We start from the raw sequence: 23408 nt of genomic DNA on the forward strand, positions 1-23408 counted from the left end.
TTAAGCACTTGTTTTTTTGGTACTGGTCATTAGCTGTATATATGCTTATAACAAACTTTGGTTATGATGAACTAAAATCAGTTGTCTCTGTGAGTTTCCGGGGCTCAAAATTACTAGTGCCATCATGACTGTGGCATGCATGAAATAGGAAATGGCACACTTGAAATTTAAAGTACTGTGATTCGTGCGCTTGGACATTTTCATTATAAGTACTTAACATTTATATGTTGATTTATATTTTGTGTCATGACAAAATTAAACTGTGAAGTCAAAAGAGTTTTCCCTAATAGTTGCATGTTCCACTATCACTAAACATCTTCCCTTTGTAAAATCAAATCGGCATTATTCGGTATATTATTGACTATATCTTACGGACATCTGACGAGTTGTTTAAAATAGCACGAAATTCAATTAAATGTTCTTGCTTTTTTTCCATAATTTGGCAGAATATCACTAATATTAAGTAGGTCTTGTGGTTCAGATGGAAGTTATTATACGCGTTTACTGTTGTGAAACAAACACCTAGCAGACGATCACTTTTTCTATTAGTCAAAGTGGAACTGCCTAAACATGCTAAAAAGAAAAAAACTCCACTTCTAATAAAGTTACTGCAGACAACGAGCAACGAAAACCAGACCATATTGCTGAGTGCTAAGTGCTAACATTGAAATTGAAGCCAAAAATAAGATGCAGACATGATTGACACGTGTGATAGTACAGATAAACCAAAATTAAAATAGTCCAAAACAAGTCAATGCAAGATATTTCCAGGAACAGGCCTCTTCCAAAGTACAAATTGCAGCAGTAGAAACAAACAGTTTTGGTCCACTAGTCCTTATAATGATAACATATAGCAAAACCCTTAAAAAGGACAAATGTCTGCTAGTCCTTATGATACCTTAACTATTGGGCAGATTGGCAAGGACTATAGGACTAGTGCCAATTTCTAATGCTGAAATTGTGGTTAATATGTGACTGGGATACAAAAGAAATATATATTTTGCAGAATTTGTCAACCACTATACACTATACTCTGTACTATACAACATAACATTTATTTCATGAAAATATTTGGTTCAAGGTGTTTTGACAGAAATATTTTGATGTATGCTACTGTAAACTTGACTCAGACGTGGAGCGAGTTATTTGATTGACTGATGAAGCTAAAGGTGGAAAACTCGTAAACATATTAAGTATATTTTTGTCTCTACTTCAAAGCTGATAATTAATTAATAGTGAAGTCTTGCCTATCATCTTACCAAGCCCTATTGTTGACAGATGTGAATTCCAAGTGTCACACCTCAACATCTTTATTAGTTACCTGTGGCACACGATACATTTCTAAATCCATCCACTGTCAATAAATTATGGTTTATTGATCCAATGATATTGATAATCGATCAAAAGTTATCGGCTGATTTTCAAACTAGCAATAATGAGAACTCCAGATAACGTTTTGAGCAACTGAGTTTTTACTTAAGGGTTTCCATTTAATTGGGTTATTACATTTTTCATTGGGTAACCAATATTTTTCCACTCATCTATTCATCAATCTATTGGGTTTTTCCCCAAATTAGTGAACATTTTAAGAATTAAAAAAAATGAAATAATGTTTTAGATGTATATAACTGTTCTAAATAAATAGGCTTGACCCAGAAAGTAAATTAGCTCGTAATTGTGTTTCGGAAATTAGCTCCTTTGTACGCATGCTGAAAAGGCTTCATTGGCAATTTACGTGAGCTGTTTTTATATATTTGAGTTTTTCATTTTATGCAAGCGTTTCTGTACACAAGTTAACTGAAAGTAATTGGGTTTTGAATATTTTTTTGGGGTATTTTACGCAAATACGCTGGTTAACTGTAGCTCTTAATGATGAATGAGTAAGTTTGCTCCTGAATGTAGCAAGTCCAAGTGAGCTACAAATTAAGCCTTAATTTTCTACTTTGCAATATTTCAATGTTGTATATTGTATGGGCAAAGGTATATACAATAATATCTGGGAATGATTTGGAAGCTTTTTGCCATATTTGAAGTCCACAAAAATCAATAAAGCATGCATCAATTTGTCGCATCTGTCGGATTGGATCGAAGTGACAGTTGTACTTTTATTTATCAAAATCAATATGTCCCCTTTACAGCTCAGTACTTGCCAATGTGTTTATTTAGAAATCTTTGTCATGTAAAACTCAATACTACATAACCTGGAAACCATTGGACAGTTAATGATTAGCCATGGGCTGCTTGGAAAGATTTTACCGGGTGCTTTAATGACTTTTGCTGAGGTTGCACTGCTTAACCTGGAAACCATTGGACAGTTAATGATTAGCCATGGGCTGCTTGGAAAGATTTTACCGGGTGCTTTAATGACTTTTGCTGGGGTTGCACTCTGGTAAGCCTAGCATGGTGATGGAATCAGTTAGCATGGTTAGTGTCTTGTGCTTCACATGATACTGGAGTATGCCACGTTTTGTAACATCAGTCGTGTTACATCTGGAACTGGGGTCAGTTCTTTACTTTGTCTGATTTTGACTATTTTAAAAAAAGTAAATTGGTGATGTGCCCCTTTACCAGTTTATTTCAATGTCAAATTGTCAATTAACTTCAAAATACTGAACGACAGTCTCCGAGGGCACTAGTGGAGTGTCTGCTCGTAAAATGGAAGGTTGGTAGCGGTAGAAACTAACAGTTTTAGTTCACTAGTCCTTATAATGATAACATATAGCAAAACTCTTAAAAATGGCAAATTTCTACTAGTCCTTATGATACCTTAACTACTGGGCAGTTTGGCAAGGACTATAGGACTAGTGTCAATTTCTAACGCAGGTTGGTGCATTGATCCCCACCTGTGTCGTACCCTGCCTGGTGCTTGGCCTTAAGAGGACATAAAAAGGACTCATCAGCTTGAAGTCAGTTTACTGTGGGTGTTCATGTTAAAACTGCAACATGGTATCTCAGTGGGATAGCACTATGAAAACCAGCTTAAGTCCACACTAGTTAATGCACGCACATGTTGCTATATAAGTGCAATAATGTTAACTGAAACCCTAAGCCCCATTTCACCTCACTTAAAAACACTGAAAAGTACTTCACTGATTTTGAAAGCATGTGTACCAGTATTTGGATGGGGAGTACAATGGAAGACAGCACTATTTACATGTTAAGTAAATATGAATAGACTGGGATATGTGTATTGAAAATGTAAGTGTACCCAATTAGGGTTATTGTCATCAAAACTTATCATGTTAATGTTAAAACTTTGCAAACAAATGGCCACAGTGAATTGCAATTCATTGATATGATGAAACTATTTCATTTGTTTATAGTTTTGCATTATTGCTGTCTGTCAATCAGATCTTATTACCACCACAAGACAAATGTCAGATTTTTAAAGTTAGTCTGCAAATATGTTTGTTTTAGCTTCAGTCAAGTTAATGATTACAATTAGCCAACTATTCAGAAAAAAACATCTTGACATCAATGTTCTCAAAAACCCTTTTGAAGGAAGATTTATATAACATTATTTTTTTAGCACTATTTGACAGATCTTCAAGTAAATTTCAAGGAAAAAAAGTGGTGAGTTAAGCTTAAAATCACTTTATTTTCCATTTTGTTGTGTTCTTGTTGGTGGGATGTGGTCATTCAAGTTTAAAACTAAAGATGAGTCTAGATGTTGATAACGCTGTTATTGTCATGTTGCACATTGTTCCATTTCACACTAATTCCTTTAGTTCTGTATTTAACTCACCTTGTCAGAATAGATAACATAAGGGACCTGGCCAGGACTGTCATGCATTTGGTCCACCACTATACACAGTGTTATCTAGATCTGCTCAGAGGCTGTATATCGGCGCCAGGGATCTTAGCGCTAAGATGATCGTAACTCCCATGCTTTAACATAGGCTTACAATAGTCGTAGCGCTAAGATGATCGTAACTCCCATGCTTTAACATAGGCTTACAATAGTCGTAGTGCTATGATGATCGTAACTCCCATGCTTTAACATAGGCTTACAATAGTCGTAGTGCTATGATGATCGTAACTCCCATGCTTTAACATAGGCTTACAATAGTCGTAGCGCTAAGATCGCTTTGTGCAAGTGGACCCAGGTCTGCAGCAAATGACAACCCCAAAAACCCAAATTGAATTTTTTTTTAAATCCCAATTCCTCAGAATTTCTGAAAAATAACAGTAAAAATATCCAATTTTTAACAATACACAATTTGAATTTTCCAGTTTGCCTGACAGGGCATTTAGTTTGGGATCCTAGATAAATCCTTGGATTATATATATATATATAACCTCATCCTCTTCCTCCAAATATGAAAGTAGATAAGCATGATAAGTGGATTTACTTTAACATTATTTACTTGGACATGGTTGATCTTGGAAATTTTGAAACCTTTTTAAGCAATTAAGTGGTCTGTAGGTATTCCAAGGAAGTAAATTGCCCTTGTCAAAATTGGTCCCAATAGGTAACCCATTGTTCTAGAGTCTCGAGTCACCTAGACTGAGCATCAGTTGGCCAGTATGGGAGTTTGGTATGACGATTGTAACACTGTAAACTCAGGAATGCCGCCACTTGGTTATTTAGTTGCCATGATTTTACCCTAATTCATTTCATATGTGTACGTCAAGACTCCCACTGTTAGGAAATATCAAAATTAGAATGTTGAAATTTTGGCATAAAGTATTATCAATGTACAAAGCTAGGCTACCATGGGCTACCTCAAATAGCGCATCACATGCTATAATATTTTGACACTGGTATGATAACATATATATATTGTATGCAGTTTACTCATAGTTTTGTATGTTGTCACTAACTAGGATATTGGCCTGTAGTCTCAGAGCCGGGGTTGATTTATGGAACTAGACATAGCTTGCAGCTGGTGCCTGTTGAGGGGCGGTCGGGTAGCCTAGTTGTTAAAGCGTTAGCTCGTCATGACGAAGACCCCGGTTCGATTTCTGACATGGGTACTATGTATGAAGCCCATTTCTGGTGTCCACTGCCTTGATATTGCTGGAATATTGCTAAAAGCGGTGTAAAACCATACTCACTCACTCAACAGTGGATGTTGACATCACAGCCTTGTTGCACCAGCGTAAATCATGTTGCACTCATAACGAAACCTATTAACTATAGAGGAATATAATTTGGAAAATAAAATCTTAGATCCCAGATCATTGTCGTTAATATTCTGAAATTTCCAGTTCACAGACAAGATCGCTTGGAAAATAATCATATATTCATCTCATTAATTCTCTTGCTGTGTTGTCATGATCATAATATTGACCTAATAACATTCTGTTTGATGACGTCATGCCCAAGGGAATGTCAAATTACACTGGGAGTAATGATGTAGTATGGTAAATAGAGTGTTTTGAGTTCAAAAACTGATGTTGTTTGAAAGCATTCTTAGTAAGCCAGTCAAAAGTTTGTAAAAATTTGACATGCGTGGTGTGCATGTAGAGATACATACTTCAGGTACATTGCATTTTTTAATATGAGGTTGGACTAGTGCATGTTTTATACATCTTCCCGAGGCAAGAGAGTTAACTGACTTTAAAAGTCAAGTTTCCACCCTTGCCGAACTAGGCTGGAATTCCTGGGCTCGATCGTAGCGCCACCAGTGGCTATTATGAGTTATGTCCTTTCTATGCCTCTCCTATTGACCAATCAGATTCAACCTCTTGTATCACTTGCATTTGCTTCAAACAAAACGGTGGCGCCTAGTCAAGACGATCTGATTGATAATCAAGATCTATATTGTGATAAAACGAGTCCGCGAAATGCATCAAATCACGTGAGCACCTTGATTAAAAACATGAAAAGATTTAGAAAATATCTGTTGACAACGAGTTAGCGGTGCGCATGCTTTGCAAATCCTGCAGTCGACCGAAATCGAACCGGATTTCGATTTCGGTGAGCGATTTTGATTGGACTATGCATAGACTCGTTAGCCCAGCCAAAATGTAACTCCATAATACCAGCCTAGTTCGGCAAGGGTGGAAACTGGACTTTTATAGTCAGTTAACTCACTTGCCTCGGGAAGATGGTTTTATATGGTTAAAATGAACTCTGAGCAGCAAAAGTTATCTTAAAGCAAGACTGTTTTAAAATTAGCTTGAGCCTGAAAAGTACTTCTCTATTTTAAGAAAATGCCAGGTTTGGTCTTAATGAAGTTGAATGAATCTTTTTTTTTGTCCATTGAAGGGTCAATGAATATGCCCTATTTTTAAAGCAAATTAATATGGCATATTCTGATGATTTAAAAAAGAGCAATGTACCTTGTATGATTATGATGATACTCTAAATGCAAATATGGAAATGATTGTTTGCATGTAAACCACTTCAAATACAACTATTTTGAACTAATATGCTGTATTGCCAATAAGATTAACTACTGGTAATAGATCATGATAGAAAGTCTGTTATTAAAAACTTTGTAAATGTTCAAATCATGTATACACAATATGTACACCAAGCATGAATCAAGCTTATTTGTAATTATTTTTCAAATACACTGTACATGGTATATACTATACTGAAACACTTTGAAATTTTTTTTTCAAATTTTTTTATGAAAGTTATTCTGTGTATTTAGGCATGAGATAATCAACCAAGTGTCATTTTGTCACCCAGTCATCGTTCTTTGTCATGCGAGTAGATATTTACTGCTAAGATCGTTTTCTTGTCCTTGGAGTTAAATCTTAATAAGCTCCCACAGCGATATTTGCTGATATATTGGCTAGTGAACAAGCCCAATTTGCATCCCTTCCGATTGATCAATGTACACAAGACTTATTTATTTGGTATAATACGCAAACGTGTGTTATATGCACCCTTATTTATGGGCAATTAAAATCTGGAAAAATATATCTGTCGTACATAAACGTTTTAGGCTGTCAGCATAAACAACAAAATTTATCTTTCAACTATGTTTTTTTTTTCACCAAAATAATATTCTAATTTTGTGAGCGCCCCGGGCGCTTATCATGTCGAATACGGTATGTGTTTTCATTGTGTGTCAGTATATTTTGACTTGGACTTGCAAATAGACATGATAAAGCCAATTCTAATTAGATGTAAGAGACCTCTTTGTCATATTTATTAGCTTGAAGAAATTTATGAACTCGTTATTTTAGTCTTTGTCAATACCATGTGTTATATAATTTTTATCATGATAAAAGGGGACTAGGCTTGGGCCGATCAGCATAATATACAGGCCTTGACAGCTAAGGTTTTACTTGGAAACCTACTTTCTTCACATGATAATTCCAATTGTTTTACTGGTACATAAATTAGTGTATCAGTTAAGGAGTACCTTAATTACACACAACATTGACTCACAAACGATAATTGCAACCGAAATAGGGACATAGTTCCCCTTTGATATTCAGTTATAAATGAGTCTTATCATGCAATAAAGCAGTCCCATGTTAATAAGTGTTCCTAATATTTCAGGAATAAACAGCCTGGCATGGAACAGAAGCCCGTAGCTGGGAGGCATCTTGGAGGCATTTTAAGAATATTTGCCAAGTCGGTGCGAGATGCTGCAAAAAACAAGAAGCCAACCAAATCCAAACCTCTAGAAAGTAAAGTCAGTAGCTCTGATGATCAGAATGATGGCATTGCATCTGATACCTCGCCTAGATCTGAAGCAAGGTCAAAGACTATCATAAGAGGTGATGGGGAACACCTTAGTCAAATCCTGACCATTAGAACTAGACGTAATTCTGAGAATATTGTGAACAAACAAGATCTTCAGGAACAAAAAACAATTTCCAATGTATCCAAAACACTTTCACTTGATAATTTAGCTGATCACAGCTTCGAGGGAAAAGAAAATCACTACCCTAAATTTCAGAAGAATAAGGACTCTCCGAAGAAAATGGAGGATTGGGGGTCAGATTTACTGGATGTTGATTCTTGTAGGAATGATAATGGTCACGATAGTGCTGTAGTCAGGTCAGGTCTCTGTGGTGGTAGTAGTGTTACCCCTGTAGTTAGTTCAGGCAGGAGGAAATCCAGTTCAGATGTTTGCCACAGAACAGTCATCTCTCATGACATCCATGTTCAGCTTGAAGAACAAGAGTGTTCCTCCAGTTCAGTGAATAGCACCACTCAGAAAGTCTGTAAAAAATCTAAAGAACAGGAGAGTTTGAGAATTAGAGGAGAAAAGTTAAAGAAGAGCGAGAAACCAGATAGATATCACAAGCATCATCGACATGGTTTTCAGAAAGAAAATGAGTCCGAGTTCCATGACAAACCAGTGGAGAATACCAGAAAAGATGTTAATAAGGTACACAAGAAACACAACATTAAAGATGGAATGCCTCAAAATATGGTTAAGGATTCTTGTCAACCAATGACTCACAAGTTTTCTGAAACAAAAGAAAGGGACCAGATACAAGGGAAAGAAAATGATAGTACTGACCAGATTGACTCAAAACTCCCAAGGAACGTTTCACACAACTGTATCGATAATGGATCAAGTAATGATGAAGACTGGTCCTCAGAACTTCTGGTAGTGGTTTCGAGATCATCTCCCAAGCTGACTGATCCTGATGCTGATGCTTCGATTTTGGGTAGTACTACAGACATACAGGAGGACAACTTGGTGATGTCACCAGAAGAAAACAGTGATTCTGTATCCCTTGACTCTGAGCAAGATTTAAGAACCGTGAAAATTGAAGTTGTGAAAGGTGAAAATGAAAGATTTCATTCCAGTCAATGTTCAGCTGTTTTTGCTGAAGAAATGTCTGATTCTCTTGATGTCACACTGACTGGTGTGGAAGATGAGGATTGGTCCACTGATCTCATGTCAGTTCCATCCTCAGCAAGCACTTCTCCAGAAAGTGGGAGGAATCTAGCTATTGCAGAAGAATATGACAATACACACCAACATGATCAAACTTGTCATTGTGGTAATGAAGTTTCTGATTCAGAAGGCTGTCCTTTGGAGGAAGCTTCCTGTCAGTCTCAGTCCAACCAAAGTGATGACTTGGAAGCTGAAGGAAGTTTCAAGGATGTTCTTGTGGAAGGGGACGATTATTTGAATGAAAAAGACATAAAAATAAGGAAACAGGTAGTTGATCCTGTGTCCAGACAGTATACTGGCTTTGTAGACGACAGTTCTGATATGGCAAGTGATCACGAATGCGTGTCCGATTTAGATTCTCAAGGGTCTGGTATTGGCAGAACTGAGTCTGTAAATGATGACACCGACAACTATAATTTCCTGTCTCAAGAAGACTACCAGGACCATGCACCTACATGTACATGCCACATACAGTCAGAAAATGATTGTAGCAGAAGGAAAAAAAGAGAGGCTAAATCAGTTTCATTTGGAAATGTTAATCAGGACCTACCTAGAAATTTGCAACACAGATTCCATGAGGAACAGCTACCTAAAGACCAAACAAGAGAAGAGATATCTCCAGACACAGGTTACCATATCCAGGATACTCCCCCAGGGAACTGTTACCCTTTTCTGTGTATTCCTTTAGAGAATATTAAATCAAGAGCGTCGATTGAGAAGCTTATGGAGTATATTGCAAATGTTGATCTTAGCCATCAAATGTATCCCATGGAAGCGAGGAACAACCATCAGGACCAGGGAGGGAATGTTTGGTTTAATGTCACCCAGAACCCTGACAGACAGGAGCTTCACGTTGGAATGAATCCCCACCACCCTCCAAATCATGCAGGAGGCTATCCATGGACCTGGCCTTATGGGTGGACACCTTACACGGATCCAAGATATGAGATGTATGACCCAAACATCTCGCCCAGCAGACTCAAGGCTTACTATGACAGCATCTGGCATAATTATCAAAGTGGCTATCCATATTCATACATGCATAGTTGTAAGTTTTCATGATAACAAAGTTATGAGACTGTGAATTATGTGTCATGTTGAAATTTTTTTTGAAAATTTCAGCCCTCAAGTTGCATTGTCAGTGGCATTTGTCTTGGTGGCAGCCTTACTGCATCAAGTTTTGCTCACCTGTGTTGTAAGTCGAAGTGTATAGCCTTCAGTTCATGTATGATTACATGTTTGTCCTTCATCATAGATATGTTTGTTAGTTGTTATGAATGGCATCAAAATTTAACTTGAATGTTTGGGAATAAGTGAAAAAATATTTTTTTGATTTTGGCTTGTTTTCACCACAATGTCATTCAGATCTAATCTATTACTCTGATGAAATACCTCTCTGCAAGAAAATCTGATATCTGTGGAAGGTTGCACCAGGTTAACCTTCTAATCAACCAATAACATTGAGGCTTCTAAATTTTCTGTGTAAGAAGAGCACTATGAATAGGATTTCTAATTTCTGCATCTTGAAATCAGATACTTCCAAATGGAAATAGTAAGTGCCACACTAAAGTATTTATATTGTGTTATACAAACTGTTGTTTCTGAGCATCATGCCATCTACAGCCAAACTGCCATCGTAGGAATGAAGCTGGCAAAGAAATTATAGGAGGGTTTGTCATATCGTCTTCACATATGGCGTGTGTAGGGTGGGTTGGCCAGAGTTGTGTGCCCAAAACCTATGATCATGGGTTCAAATCCAGATTGGGGCGGTCGGGAAGCCTAGTGGTTAAAGTGTTCGCTCGTCACGCCGAAGACCCGGGTTCGATTCCCGACATGGGTACAATGTGTGAACCCCATTTCTGGTGTCCCCCGTTGTGATATAGCTGGAATATTGCTAAAAGCGGCGTAAAAACCATACTCACTCACTCAAATCCAGATTTGCCCTGATTATGTTTCTAGGTTTTCTAGGGTTTCACTAAAGTCGTTTCACTAAGGTCTATCCTACATCATTTTGGGGTTTCTCCTATGTTAAGCTAACACACCGTGATACGAGTTCTGCAGTACTGATCAAAACAGCATTAACCAAAACTCGCCAACACAGAAGTATCATATCAGAATAATAGGTATGGTTTGGATAAGAATACTATATGCCATTATCATTTCTTTTGTCAAATAAGTGATAACAGTAAATCTGGTTCCACTTTGAAGTAAATGATACAGAAACTTACATTATAGATCCTTTCATCCGTATATGGTATGTACTGTTACAGCTGTTAAGCAAGTTGAAAATAGGCCTGTGGACTATAACACCAAATGCTATAAAGCAAGAATAATGATCAGATCTGGATGCCTCAACAGATTTCAAGGTGTATGCACCATTGGCACCATTGCCTTGAGATTTCAGTGATGCTTCCAAATTACAATGTATACTCAAATCACTGTCCACCATGTAAACACAAGGCAAGGGAGGCAACTGATGGTGTATTTTCAAAATGACAGCAATATTTGCTGCTAGAAAACTTTCAGACACATTTTCTCTGTTAAACATGTCACCGTATTTGACGTAATTAGCGCCCAGGGCGCTCTCAAAATAAGAAATAGGGGGCTCTTATTAGAATATTATTTTGGTGGGGAAAAAAACAGTTGATAGATCATAAATTTCGTGGTTTATGCTGACAACCTGAAATGTTTACTTACGACATATATTTTTCAAGAATTCAATTGCCCATAATTAAGGGTGCATATAACACACGAGTGCGTATTATACACGAATAAATAAGTCTTGTGTACATTGATCAATTGGAAGGGGTGGTGATTGGGATTGTTCACTAGCCAATATATTAGCAAATATCGTCGTGGGCGCTTATTTAGTTATTAGAGCGGGGCACTTATTACGTTGAATACGGTACATGCAAAAAAACTTTAAAAGTGCAAAAATGGAACATCTCTAATGTTATTTCTTGCATTAATTAAAACTTCTCTAATTTAAGAAAATGCATCATACCTGAAAGTTTGAATACGGTAGCCGGTAAGCTGATTAACTAGCGAGGTAATGAATTTATTGATTTATCTTCATCCGCTGATGTCGTATTGCAATAAATTGTAAACTAAATTTGTTGGAAAGATAACTTTGCAGTATTCAGTAGATATCCACGGTGTTGCATGGTGATTATGTTCCAAGCCTATGGCCGTCCGTAATGATACAAGAGAGTAATGGTTGATATGACAAATGCCCAGTAATTTGAGCGCAGCACTAAAACTAACATACGCCTTGAGATCCGGTGTTGCGTCTGGACCTGATTTTGGTGGATTTCTGCATTCCTAAAATATCTCAGTTAATTCAGACAGAAGTATATGTTCTGTTTACATTACTTATTGAGGACTCAGTGGCAGAATGTAATAAGCAGGGATATTTCTCTAAATTTTTCAGTGTTTTAGCTCACCTGACTCAGAGTTACAACTATGTTCCTTTTTTTATTTGACTTTTGTACTTCATCCATGGTCTAAATTCTCTCAAACTGTGCTCTAAGCTCTTTAATCACCAAGCCGTGGTCTTGTGGTAGAGCATCCGCCCGGAGAGCGGAAGGTCCGGGGTTCGATGCCCGGCCGCGTCATACCAAAAGACGTTAAAAGATGGTACTTGTTGTTACCCTGTCTGGCGCTCGACATTAAGGGGCTAAAACAAGGACTGGTCGGCTCGGAGTCAGTATACTGTGTCTGAGTGGGGTATTCATGTTAAACTGCAGCATGGTATCTCAGTGAGCTAGCGCTATAAATCGGCATCAGTCCGGACTAGTACAAGCAGCCACACACACACGTGCATGCACCTCGCTATATACGCGACGTTAAACCCAATTTCACCTCACCTCACCTCACCTCACCTCACCTCACCTCACCTCACCTTTAATCACCAACTCCTCAGAAACCACCACAATGAAGCTGAAGCTTCACCTGACACCCAAATTTATACAAGAGGTGTGAATCCCTCTTTCAGTATGTCCACCATGGGAGCCAATATTTGAATTTTTTTAATGATACTGAAAATATTTGAATATTATGGTGACAGCATCAGTTTTGAACCACTGAGCATGGTAAGTGGTTGTCTTGGTTCACATTTTTGACGGTTGACCTCATATCCAGATGCAGCATGATTTTTCAAATGATTAATTTAGTGCAGTTCAATCTGCATGATCTGGAAAGAATAGGTTTTCAGCAACCCATGGTTGCCGTAAAAGGCGACTATGCTTGTCGTAAGATGCAACTATGCTTGTCGTAAGAGGCAATTAATGGGATCGGATGGTCAGGCTCACTGACTTGGTTGACACATGTCATTGTATCCCAATTGTGTGGATGGATGCTCATGATGTCAATCAGTGGATTGTCTGGTCCAGACTCGATTATTCATACAGACCGCCATGATATAGGTGGAATTTTGCCGAGTACGACGTTAAACAAACAAACAAAAACAAAACCTAGGTCTACATTGAAAACACATTATGTATATCTGCTTTCTACCACTATGAAAATAATCTAATCCATCATGTTTTGCCGAGTGTCTTTTAGCTTAGTATTATAATCATTTTTTTCATTTTTCAGGGGAAGGTGTGGACTCAAAAATGCCAGCTGATGATTGCCAGTCAGCTCATCCAGTGGCTACAAGGGATCAGAAAATTGTAGACTATGAATCCAGTAGTGAGGATGAGATCATGGCCAAACTTGCAAGCAAGCATATGATGGGTCCAATTTACAGGAGTACTGGCCATCAGAACTATGTAGGTGCAGAACCTGGCCGAAAATCATATGCAGCATGTGTTACAGGGAACAAGAGATCATTGCCAGAAAATCTGAGGGTGTCTGGAAAGAAGCTTCACAATCTTGGTGCTCCCAAACCTGCCAGAGCCATGCCTGGTGTTTGTGTAGACTGGAACAAAAGCATGTTGTATGATAAACAAGAACTTGAAATCTTGAACAAAGAAAAAGTGAGGGAGAAAACTCAGAGACAGGTGATAGAACAGTGTAAGATGTCCTCTATTGATGGAGAGCAGAGAAATGTTACTCAAGGTTTGATGAATAATGAATGCAGAAGCACTGATGGTACAAATCCTCAGCTTTGGAGTCAGACACGGAGAAATCGGTTCATTACTGACAATCCAGACCTTCAAGAAACTTATGAGTTGGGAACATATGACAGGAAAGATAGTATTTCAGGAGGGATGAGAGAGGCGATGAAATCTGCTGGATGCTATCCTTATGACACAATTCAAAAAATGACTCCTAAGTATGAGGAAACAGAGAATTGTTGTAAGAAGACCCATATTCCACAGTTAATCCCCCCAGGGCAGTGGTCAAGCTGGGCCATTGGGAAAAGTCCAGAATCTTTGAAGAGGGAAACCCATACTTCTGGCATTCCTGAATATGGTCAAGCATCAAGAAATGAGACAGAAAGCAACCCAATAATGTCCACTCCATCGCCACCTCCTCCTGTGCCTGTATGTCCTCCGTACTGGGGAGATCCGAGGATGAGCTTCCCGGTGCCTACATTTTACCCTCCCCAGTGGCTTCCATCGTTCCCAAACAACTACTCCCCAGGATTCATGCCTTATCCTCCACCACCAAGTACCACTAGCCCAACGAACATCAGCCCAGCTATGAATACAGGCTCCACAACCATTTCTAGTCCTACATCTACCTCCTCTCGCTTCCCATACAGAAGCCAACAGACTACATCTTTCAGAAGCAGGACAACATCGGAACCAGCGCCAGTTGTTGATCAAATTACAGAGAGGGTCGAGGAGCCAGGTGTTGACAAGTCATGTAAGAGTTATTTCCTTGCTGCAAAGAACAGACGTGTGTCTGATTCTGTTTTGAGGACTGACAGTGAGGAATTTGTCCCAAGAAGAAGTTCATACGCATCACGCCTACAAAATGATGCCCGACTCAATGCAAACTTTCCTCAACTTGATTGGAGGATCCGTCTAAAAAGTCGGTGTAAAGGGTATGGAGTAGGGTTCATTGACACCCACTGCCATTTAGACTTTCTATTCAATAGGGAGGGCTTCAAAGGAACCTTTGCCAAGTACATGTTGAAACATGAAGAAACATTCCCTGAGAACTTTGAGGGCTGTGTGGCAGTGTTTTGTAATCCAGCATCATTTCTACCAAAAAGTAAGCACATCTTTTCCTTTTCATGACTTTCTATCGAGGCAGTTCTGATGATCAGTCTATTGGTCCGCCGTAGTGTAGCTGGAATATTGCTGAGTGTGGCATTAACAGACTATTGCTTGGTCTAGATTATTTGTAAATAGTGATTGTACGTAATTGTGGTAAGTTGCTGCTGGTGAGTAATGACTCCTGTACGAATAGTGAAGATGTTAAATTTAGATTTAGTCTCTGCTTTCTGGTGAAGATAGGGGACACGGGTGGCCCAGTCATCTAAGACACGCGATTACTGTGCAGAGGTGCTTCCCTTGGGAACGCCAGAAACCTATGATCGTGGGTTTGAATCCCGTTTCGCCCCGATTATGTTTCTAGGTTTGTCAGCATCTTACCCATGCTCGTGGGTTTCATCAAAGTGGTAAACATCTGAGACCTGCATCACTTCTGGCTTTCCTCCCACCTTAAGCTGACACGCCGTGATATAACTGGAAATACTGTTAAAAGCGGTGTTAAACCCAACTCCCTCACTCTTTTTGAAAAATTCCGGATCAAACCACTTCTTGTCTATAATAACACCATTCACTCTTCTCTTCATATCCATACAATCATTACATTATGCTTCAACAAGACAGTTAACACTCACACACTCACTCACTCTGGTGAAGATTGCCATGAATCCCCAGCAACCTCACTTGATTGTCTGGCCTAGATTTGGTTATTTACAGGTCACATTCATGCAGGTACCGGTAGTATATTACTGAGTGGCATTTAACATCAAACAAATCTTTTGAAGATAATTTTGTATGAATCTCATGTCTTATCTAGCCCCACAATTTATAGCTGATATAAACCATTATGTTTGTCAATTGTCTGTTGTCTAGGTGGTTTGTGGAGGGATGTGGTCATGGAAAGTAATGTATGGCTAGCCATGGGCTGTCATCCAAAGAATGTAACCAGTTTTGACACAGTGGCTGTGGAAGGTCTCAAGCAATGCATTAATCATCCCAAAATCATTGCAGTTGGAGAGATAGGACTTGACTACTCTGGAACGTGAGTAGATACAATGATAGACATATTTTAGCCTTTCCTATCTCACATGCTTGGCAAATCCTGCAATCGACCGAAATCTGCATGGCAGTCACCATGTTGTTTATGAACCGTATGTCGAATTCGTTGCGCAAATTTGATTGGACTATGTATAGTCCATAATGTAAATTCATAATTCCAGCTTAGTTCGTCAAGGGTGGAAACTGGACTTGTAGTCAGTTAACTCCCTTGCCTTTGATGAGCACTTTGGCACAGCGGACAGCTAATTTTTACGAATGGAACAATTTGTAATGGAATGGTTCTGTCGTAGCACTGGGGGAAAAAACCCATCAAAACTCATTATGGCATATGTGATGAACACCACCCCCTTCTACACAGCTATGGGGGAAAAATAGTGTGCACTATATTCAAGAAAATATGGTAGTATCATTGTAGGGTAAACAATTGCATTAGTATACTGTAAACAGCTTTATTTCTGCGCCGTTAAAATATTGCGAATAACACGCCAAAGACAATACTGCGACGAGATATTTTTGCGAGTTGCTGTGTTGAGATGAAAAGGAAAGAAGGAACTTTGTTGTGAAATTCGTCCCAGCTGGCTGTACTGGCGAGTTACAGCCATTGGATTTGTCAGTCGACGTAGAATTCCAAAAGGCTTTGAAGAGCGAATTCACTGACTGGTATTCAAAGTAGGTTGTTGAAAATTTGAAAGATAAGAGAAGTGACAATGTGTATTTGAAGATCAGTGTCATGAAACCGATTAACGCAAGATGGCTTGTTTCCTGTGTGGACAAAATTGCAAAGGACACTGACGCAATCAAGCGAGGTTGGAAGAACGACCCTCCGACGAGAAAAACTTTGGTCGGCACGACCCTCTGACGAGAAAAACTTTCTCATATCCGCTATTTTGGTTTAGTTACCAACCGGCCGCTTACATAAATAAATAAAGACTGGTTTCAGCACAAGGCCTGCGCAAAGATACATCAAACCTCAGCCTAATTGTTAATGCTATACGCGACATAAATATCGATCGGCTGAATGGCCGTGATTTCCATGTCAAGATATCGCACATCAAAACAAATATTAATTAAACTGCTGTAAGTATCTGCTCGTCTGTCAGGACGAGTATTTGATGATTTTAGCTTGCCAGACATCAGTTAGCAGACGTCAATACGAGTGGATTTTTCGAGCCCTGGTATAGTATGAGGTGATGTTTATTGCAGATTCCGCCAACATGAAGTGCTACAGAAGAAGATGTTTGCTTACCAGCTGCAGCTGGCCCTGGACGTGAAGAAACCACTGGTCATCCACTGTCGGCAGGCCGAGGAGGACTGTCTAGCTATTATGGAAGAGGTATGTCCATTTGCCTTAGATGTATCAGGGTTATATATTTTAGGGATCAAGGGGAATCACAGCCTGTTGGGGACCCAGGTTACGCAGTGATGGATCACAACCTACAAAATAGGGATCCCAGGGAAATGTCAAAACTAAGAATATAACTCATTTTTAAACTTATCCTATCTCACACAATGCATTTCTCCTTCTTCTTTTGATCTTGGTGTGGAAACGCTCTGGAGTAAAGTTTCCAGCTACCAAAAACATTAATCCATAAACATTAAGCATCCTCACCATGCGATCACCTCCGTGGTCTTGTGGTAGAGTGTCTGCCTGGAGAGCAGAAGGTCCGGGGTTCGATCCCTGGCCTCGTCATACCAAAAGATGTTAAAAATGGTACTTGTTGTTACCCTGTCTGGTGCTCAGCATTAGGGGCTAAAACAAGGACTGGTCGGCTTGGAGTCAGTATACTGTGTCTGAGTGGGGTATATATATAAGTGCAATAATCTTGGATGCGACTTTAAACCCAATTCCACATCACCTCACCTCATAGCCATGCAGTATTCAAGTTAATTTTATAACCCAAAATTCATGCCACTACCCAAACAAATGAGTCATGCACTGTAATCCCATGCATATTGACCAAGCCAAACTGACCACCTGGTACAATCTACCACATAATTCTTTTTCTTATCACCAACGTGTCAGAACGTGTTTTGAAAGTAGAGAATTGTGTATTTCTCAGGCCAAAAAATAAAATCTTGGTTCTCAAGCACCACCGCATCAACACAAAGTCCTCTGCACGTTTCTTGTTGTTTGTTTTTCACATTTTTATTTTTAAATATTCCTGCAGTGACATGCTACTATACTTAAAAACAATGCAATCTAATATAGCATGCAGTTACTTCCCTTTTCATGTGCGAGGCTTTACTGCGCATTTCTTGTGTTATGGTCATGGCGGCAATAGGAGTTGCAAATTTGGTCAATGAAAACATGAAATTTATGATGAAACAACTCAAGACGTGATGATTTACAAATTCAATGGTGTTTGTGCACATCAGCGGTAGAAACTAACATTTTTAGTCCACTAGTCCTTATAATGATAACAAATAGCAAAACACTTAAAAATGGCATATTTCTACTGGTCCTTATGATACCTTAACTATTGGGCAGTTTTGGCAAAGACTACAAGACTAGTGCCAATTTAATGTAATGTAATTTTAATGTGCCGAAATTAATGTAAACAATAATGAATGAAATCTTTGAGAAAAGTAATATAATAAACGTAAGTCCAGATAAACAATGAACACTTTTATATCCAGATGGTGTAATAATATGACTAACTTGCATATTTCATTACCGATTTGTTGACTTGCTTCTTCCGGTGTTGTGTGCTCACGATAACGTTTTCACATTGTAAAATAAATCAAAGCTCATTTATGCATACACTGTATTCCAGTATTTTACTCATCAGGAAATACATTTATGTAGGGCGGCCCTTTCCAAGGTTGATTTACACAACTGACTATTTGGATATTTACTAGTTTGTACAACCCAAAATAAGAAGAAAAAGCCGCCCGCCCACACAATGTTTAAAAAAAATTTCCATTGCCTGAGAACTAATTCTTTTATTTTTTTTAAGCCTTATCCACCGCACGACGTGAGGCGGTGGATATAGGACCGTCACAAATTTTCTCAAAAACTATTATAGTTAGAGAAATGAAATTTTACAAAGTCATGGTGAATTGTCAGAGATAGGCGAGTAATAATATATATAGCTACATGCAACAAGTTCATGTAGAATAAAATTCAAATGTGTTCCTGACTAACCCTATCTTGTCCACACAACAACGATCTTTGACCACACTCAATATACATCTATGCTTTATTTACCATACTACATCACTAATTGTGTGTTATGTGTAATTCATGACACATGACAATCATTAGGGATCTGGGATTGTACTTTTTAGACTAGTTCATGCATCTTTGTTTCATGATGGAAAAATTTATGGGACATTATCACGCCCGTTGTTAGGTGACGTCATAGGATAGGGATAGGTGACATCACGTTCAAAAGTGACGTCATCTGGTTTGTTCTATGATGTTTCCATATTTGTAAAAGTGGGTCAGTGACATTCGTGTTGATTGCAGAAAATGTTTGAAAACCGATATTGTTGTTTCTTTTTATTTGATAACAAATTCCATCCATTTTAGCTATAATAATGGTAACACTATTTTTCAGGGCATTATCATTTGCAGAAGCCCTCGATCTTTTCAACTGCCCTCCTTCATCGGGCAGTTAATAGAAGACCTCAGGCTTCTACAAATGATAATGCCCTGAAAAATAGCGTTACCCTTATGGTAATACATGTACATGATTTACTATTATTGCTTGCAGATTGTTCCCAAAAACTACAAGATCCATTGTCACTGTTTCACTGGCACATATGAGCAGTGCAAAAAGTGGCTCACCAAGTTTCCCAAGCTGTACATTGGCCTCACCAACCTTGTGTCATTCCGCTCTGCCACGCCCACTCATGAAGTGGCTAAGTACATCCCTCTAGGAAGACTGCTGTTGGAAACAGATGCCCCTTACTTTGTCCCTAGACAGGTAGGTTCTGCCCATCATGACTGTCTACAGTTATTGTAGTGCTGACTTGACATTACTCCGTGGGGATTCCGGTCTAGAATAGGTCCCCAGCTACCTGTGGTGGTTGTAAGAGGGAACTGTATGTTTTGGGTGTTCAGGCTCGGTGTCCTTGTTGACCAGGTGTCGTCATTCCCATATGTGGATCATTTCTCACAAAATCAATAACTGGATTGTCTGGTCCACATTGAATTAGTTACAGGTCAGTGTCATACAGCTGGAATATTGCTGAATATGGCATTGAACAACAGACAAACTTGGCATGTTGAGGAGATAAAGACATCTGCAGCTTGCTCTGTTGTTAAAGGGGCCCTCTTTAGGTTAGTCTTATTTCTGACATAAAAGAGTTTTGTTTGACCAGAAGTAGACATGGCTGAGAACAGCATTAACCAATTAATCTGTTGATTGTTGTGAAGATTACCATTGGATAGGGCATCATCATACCCAGACAGGGGGACACAGGTGGCCCAGTCAGCTAAGGTGCTGTGATTCGCTGTGCAGAGTTGCGTCCCTTGGGCACGCCAGAAACCTATGATTGTGGGTTCGAATTCCGGTTCACCCGGATTATGTTTCTAGGTTTGTCAGCATCATACCCATGATCGTGGGTTTCACCAAAGTGGTAAACGTCTGAGACCTGCATCACTTAGGACTTTCCTCCCACATTAAGCTGACACGCCGAGATATAACTGGAATACTGTTCAAAGAAACCTCAAATCAAACTCACTCACTCACTCACTACTGTATCTCCCGAAACGTTGAAGAGACATTGATCCATAAACAGAGTGTGTGAGAATGCATGCGTCCGTGCGTGTGTGCGTGTGTCATAGGTGAGAATGCGTTAGTGCATATATGTGTGCGCACATGTGTGCATGTGTCATAGTCGTGATATAACTGGAATATGGTTAAAAGCGCTGTTAAACCCAACAAACTCACTCACTCACTCACTCATACCCAGACAGAATAGGACGTTGATCATTATATTATCCACTGGTTTGTCTTGCTTAGACTCATTTATATACAAGCCAATGTGATCAACTGGCATGCCGACTGACGCCTTTAACAAAGAACAAACAATCTTATCGTTCTTAAATATCAAGCTAAAGATGCTCTTTCTTGTAGAGTAAGTGCTTCAGAAGTTCTACATCATATACAAATTATTTCTTCACAAGTTTTTTTTATGTAATTTAGTCTTCATTTAATTGTGATAGTGTTAAACCAAGAAAAAGATTTTGATAAAAATTTGTTGATGTGGATCTAAATGAGATTTGGGTGAGGACAGTACTGATCTGAGACTGCCTGCACAAGCCTGGGTGTTGTAAATCATACTTTATCATAGTCTTATGATAGTCATATCCCTGAGGTTGCATTGTGGAACAGGGTCCTGGCTCGTCTATTTCATCTTTACTGTGTGAGACTGGGCGGTCGGGTAGCCAAGTGGTTAAAGCGTTCGCTCATCACGCCAAAGACCCGGGTTTGATTCCTGACATGGGTACAATGTGTGAAGCCCATTTCTGGTGTCCCCCGCCTGATATTGCTGGAATATTGCTAAAAGAGGTGTAAAACAATACTCACTGTATGAGACTTCCTGTACTATATGTAGCTGAAATTTGCACTCAATGCAAAGTTTTATTTGTTTGTTTTTTCAAGTACATACTAATGTTTCAGATACCAAAAGGAGCATTTGAGTTGTCACATCCAGGGATGGCAGTCTTGGTTGCAGAAGAAGTGGCCAGAATTAAGGAGATACCTGTCGGACAGCTTCTTAAAGCGTGTCGCAACAACACGCTTGCCATGTATGGTATATGAAAGAGATACAGCCGGTGAATGGTTTCTTGATGTCACATGTCATTTTTCAGCATGAAGACTTTTTTGAAAGAAGATTCACTGAGTGGTGTTCTAGTTGTGAAAGTTTTCACATGACTGTTTTGTTATTCTTTCCTGAAATTGTATTGTCCATGGTTTATAATGATAAATATTACCAGATAAGCATTAAGTCACTGGCTATATCTTCGTTGTGAGAGCAAAACCCCATCCTTTATAGACTTCTTAAATAAGAAAACAGTTAAGTGAGACCAATGTTGTTAGTATTCACACATTTTCTTAATGATTTCTGTGTAAAGATAATAATCTCGGCATAATAATATACAAAATATGATATGGTTACGTTATGAGAACCTCTTTAGTTGAAAGCCAGCCTCAAAACATGTATTAATTAAACATGTGGACTCATGAGAATTTTCAAATATATTTTTATTACACCCCTCAAATTTGTGATGCTAATAAAAAAATTCTATCATCCAACAGTGTGAAAAGTCAGATTTTTGTTTGCCATTGAATTAAGCATCGTTTGTAGGTGTAGAATAGATCTACAGTAATGTTATATGCAGACTGAAAAAAATAATCAAAATAGAAGAAAGAGAAAAAATGGTAAGACAAAGAGAGAGAAAATCATAAAGGTATATGCTGGGAATGTATAGACACAACAGCAATATTTTAGTTCACTAAACCTGGATCTGGATAGGTAGCCGAATAGCCTAGTGGGAAGAAGAGTTGGCTTGGCAGCCAAAATTAGACATGGGTATATTATTTAAAACTTGAATATTGCAATAAGCTGTGTATACCATAATATAATTATCTTTTCTAATGATCTTTATGTTACGTAAAACAATGGGAGTAAGATTTGCCCTGTGAATTTACTGAAAATGTTTTGTATTCCATTTGTTTTTAGTGCTTTGGTCCTATTGTGTAATATGTTTTCATGCACTGTATATTATCTTCAAGGGAAGCAGAGCTCATTCTTCTATTTCACCTGTTGATGGTTGATCAGTTCAGAAATTCATATCCTTTTTGTATTCAAGATACAGATCGAGTTCAATCAGATTGGCAAAACTGGTAGGTTTTTCCTGAAACTTTAGGATTTGCTATAGAGAGATAAACAATTGAACTCTTACAAAGCATTGTGATTGTAAGTGTAAAGACAGCTTTCTCAGTGTGTACTGTGACTGGTATTGTCAGTCCAGGTGATATGTAAACCATTGCTCCATCCATATTATCCATATTATCCATATATATTCATGTATCCAAAAAATGTTTGGAAGATGTCCCTCAGTATTTTGTTGAATCCCAGGTAATATCATAAGGTTGGTTATGTTCTGAAACAATTATCTTTGCTCTTGAAATAACAGTGATTTCAATGTTCAGCTCGTCCAAACTTTTAGTGAACGGATTATGTGATGTGCAAATTCATCGCTGCCCCCATTCTTAATGAAAGGTTACTGAAATGGGACCTATGTGGGAGAAATGACAAATCAGTGCTGAAGTTTGCTTGTCTCTTACATGGTGTTTCTGACCAAAGTAATTGCTCACTTGTGAAAGGTGGAGTGGTATTGAATTTTATC

The 23408-nt window shown here is 38.5% G+C and overlaps 1 protein-coding gene across 1 annotated transcript; it reads left to right on the forward strand.

Moving 5' to 3' along the window:
• Nucleotides 1-7481: 7481 nt before the first annotated feature.
• LOC139446150 (uncharacterized) lies at nucleotides 7482-21816 on the forward strand. The gene is made up of 6 exons (XM_071227448.1): nucleotides 7482-9870; nucleotides 13419-14987; nucleotides 15860-16028; nucleotides 17249-17378; nucleotides 19762-19974; nucleotides 21676-21816. Exons 1-6 carry the CDS (start codon nucleotides 7482-7484, stop codon nucleotides 21814-21816), a joined length of 4611 nt encoding a protein of 1536 aa, XP_071083549.1.
• Nucleotides 21817-23408: the final 1592 nt, after the last annotated feature.

The sequence above is a fragment of the Haliotis cracherodii genome, unplaced genomic scaffold (assembly GCF_022045235.1).
Source record: "Haliotis cracherodii isolate W230 unplaced genomic scaffold, xgHalCrac1.p SCAF_6, whole genome shotgun sequence".
Taxonomy (NCBI): Eukaryota; Metazoa; Mollusca; class Gastropoda; order Lepetellida; family Haliotidae; genus Haliotis; species Haliotis cracherodii.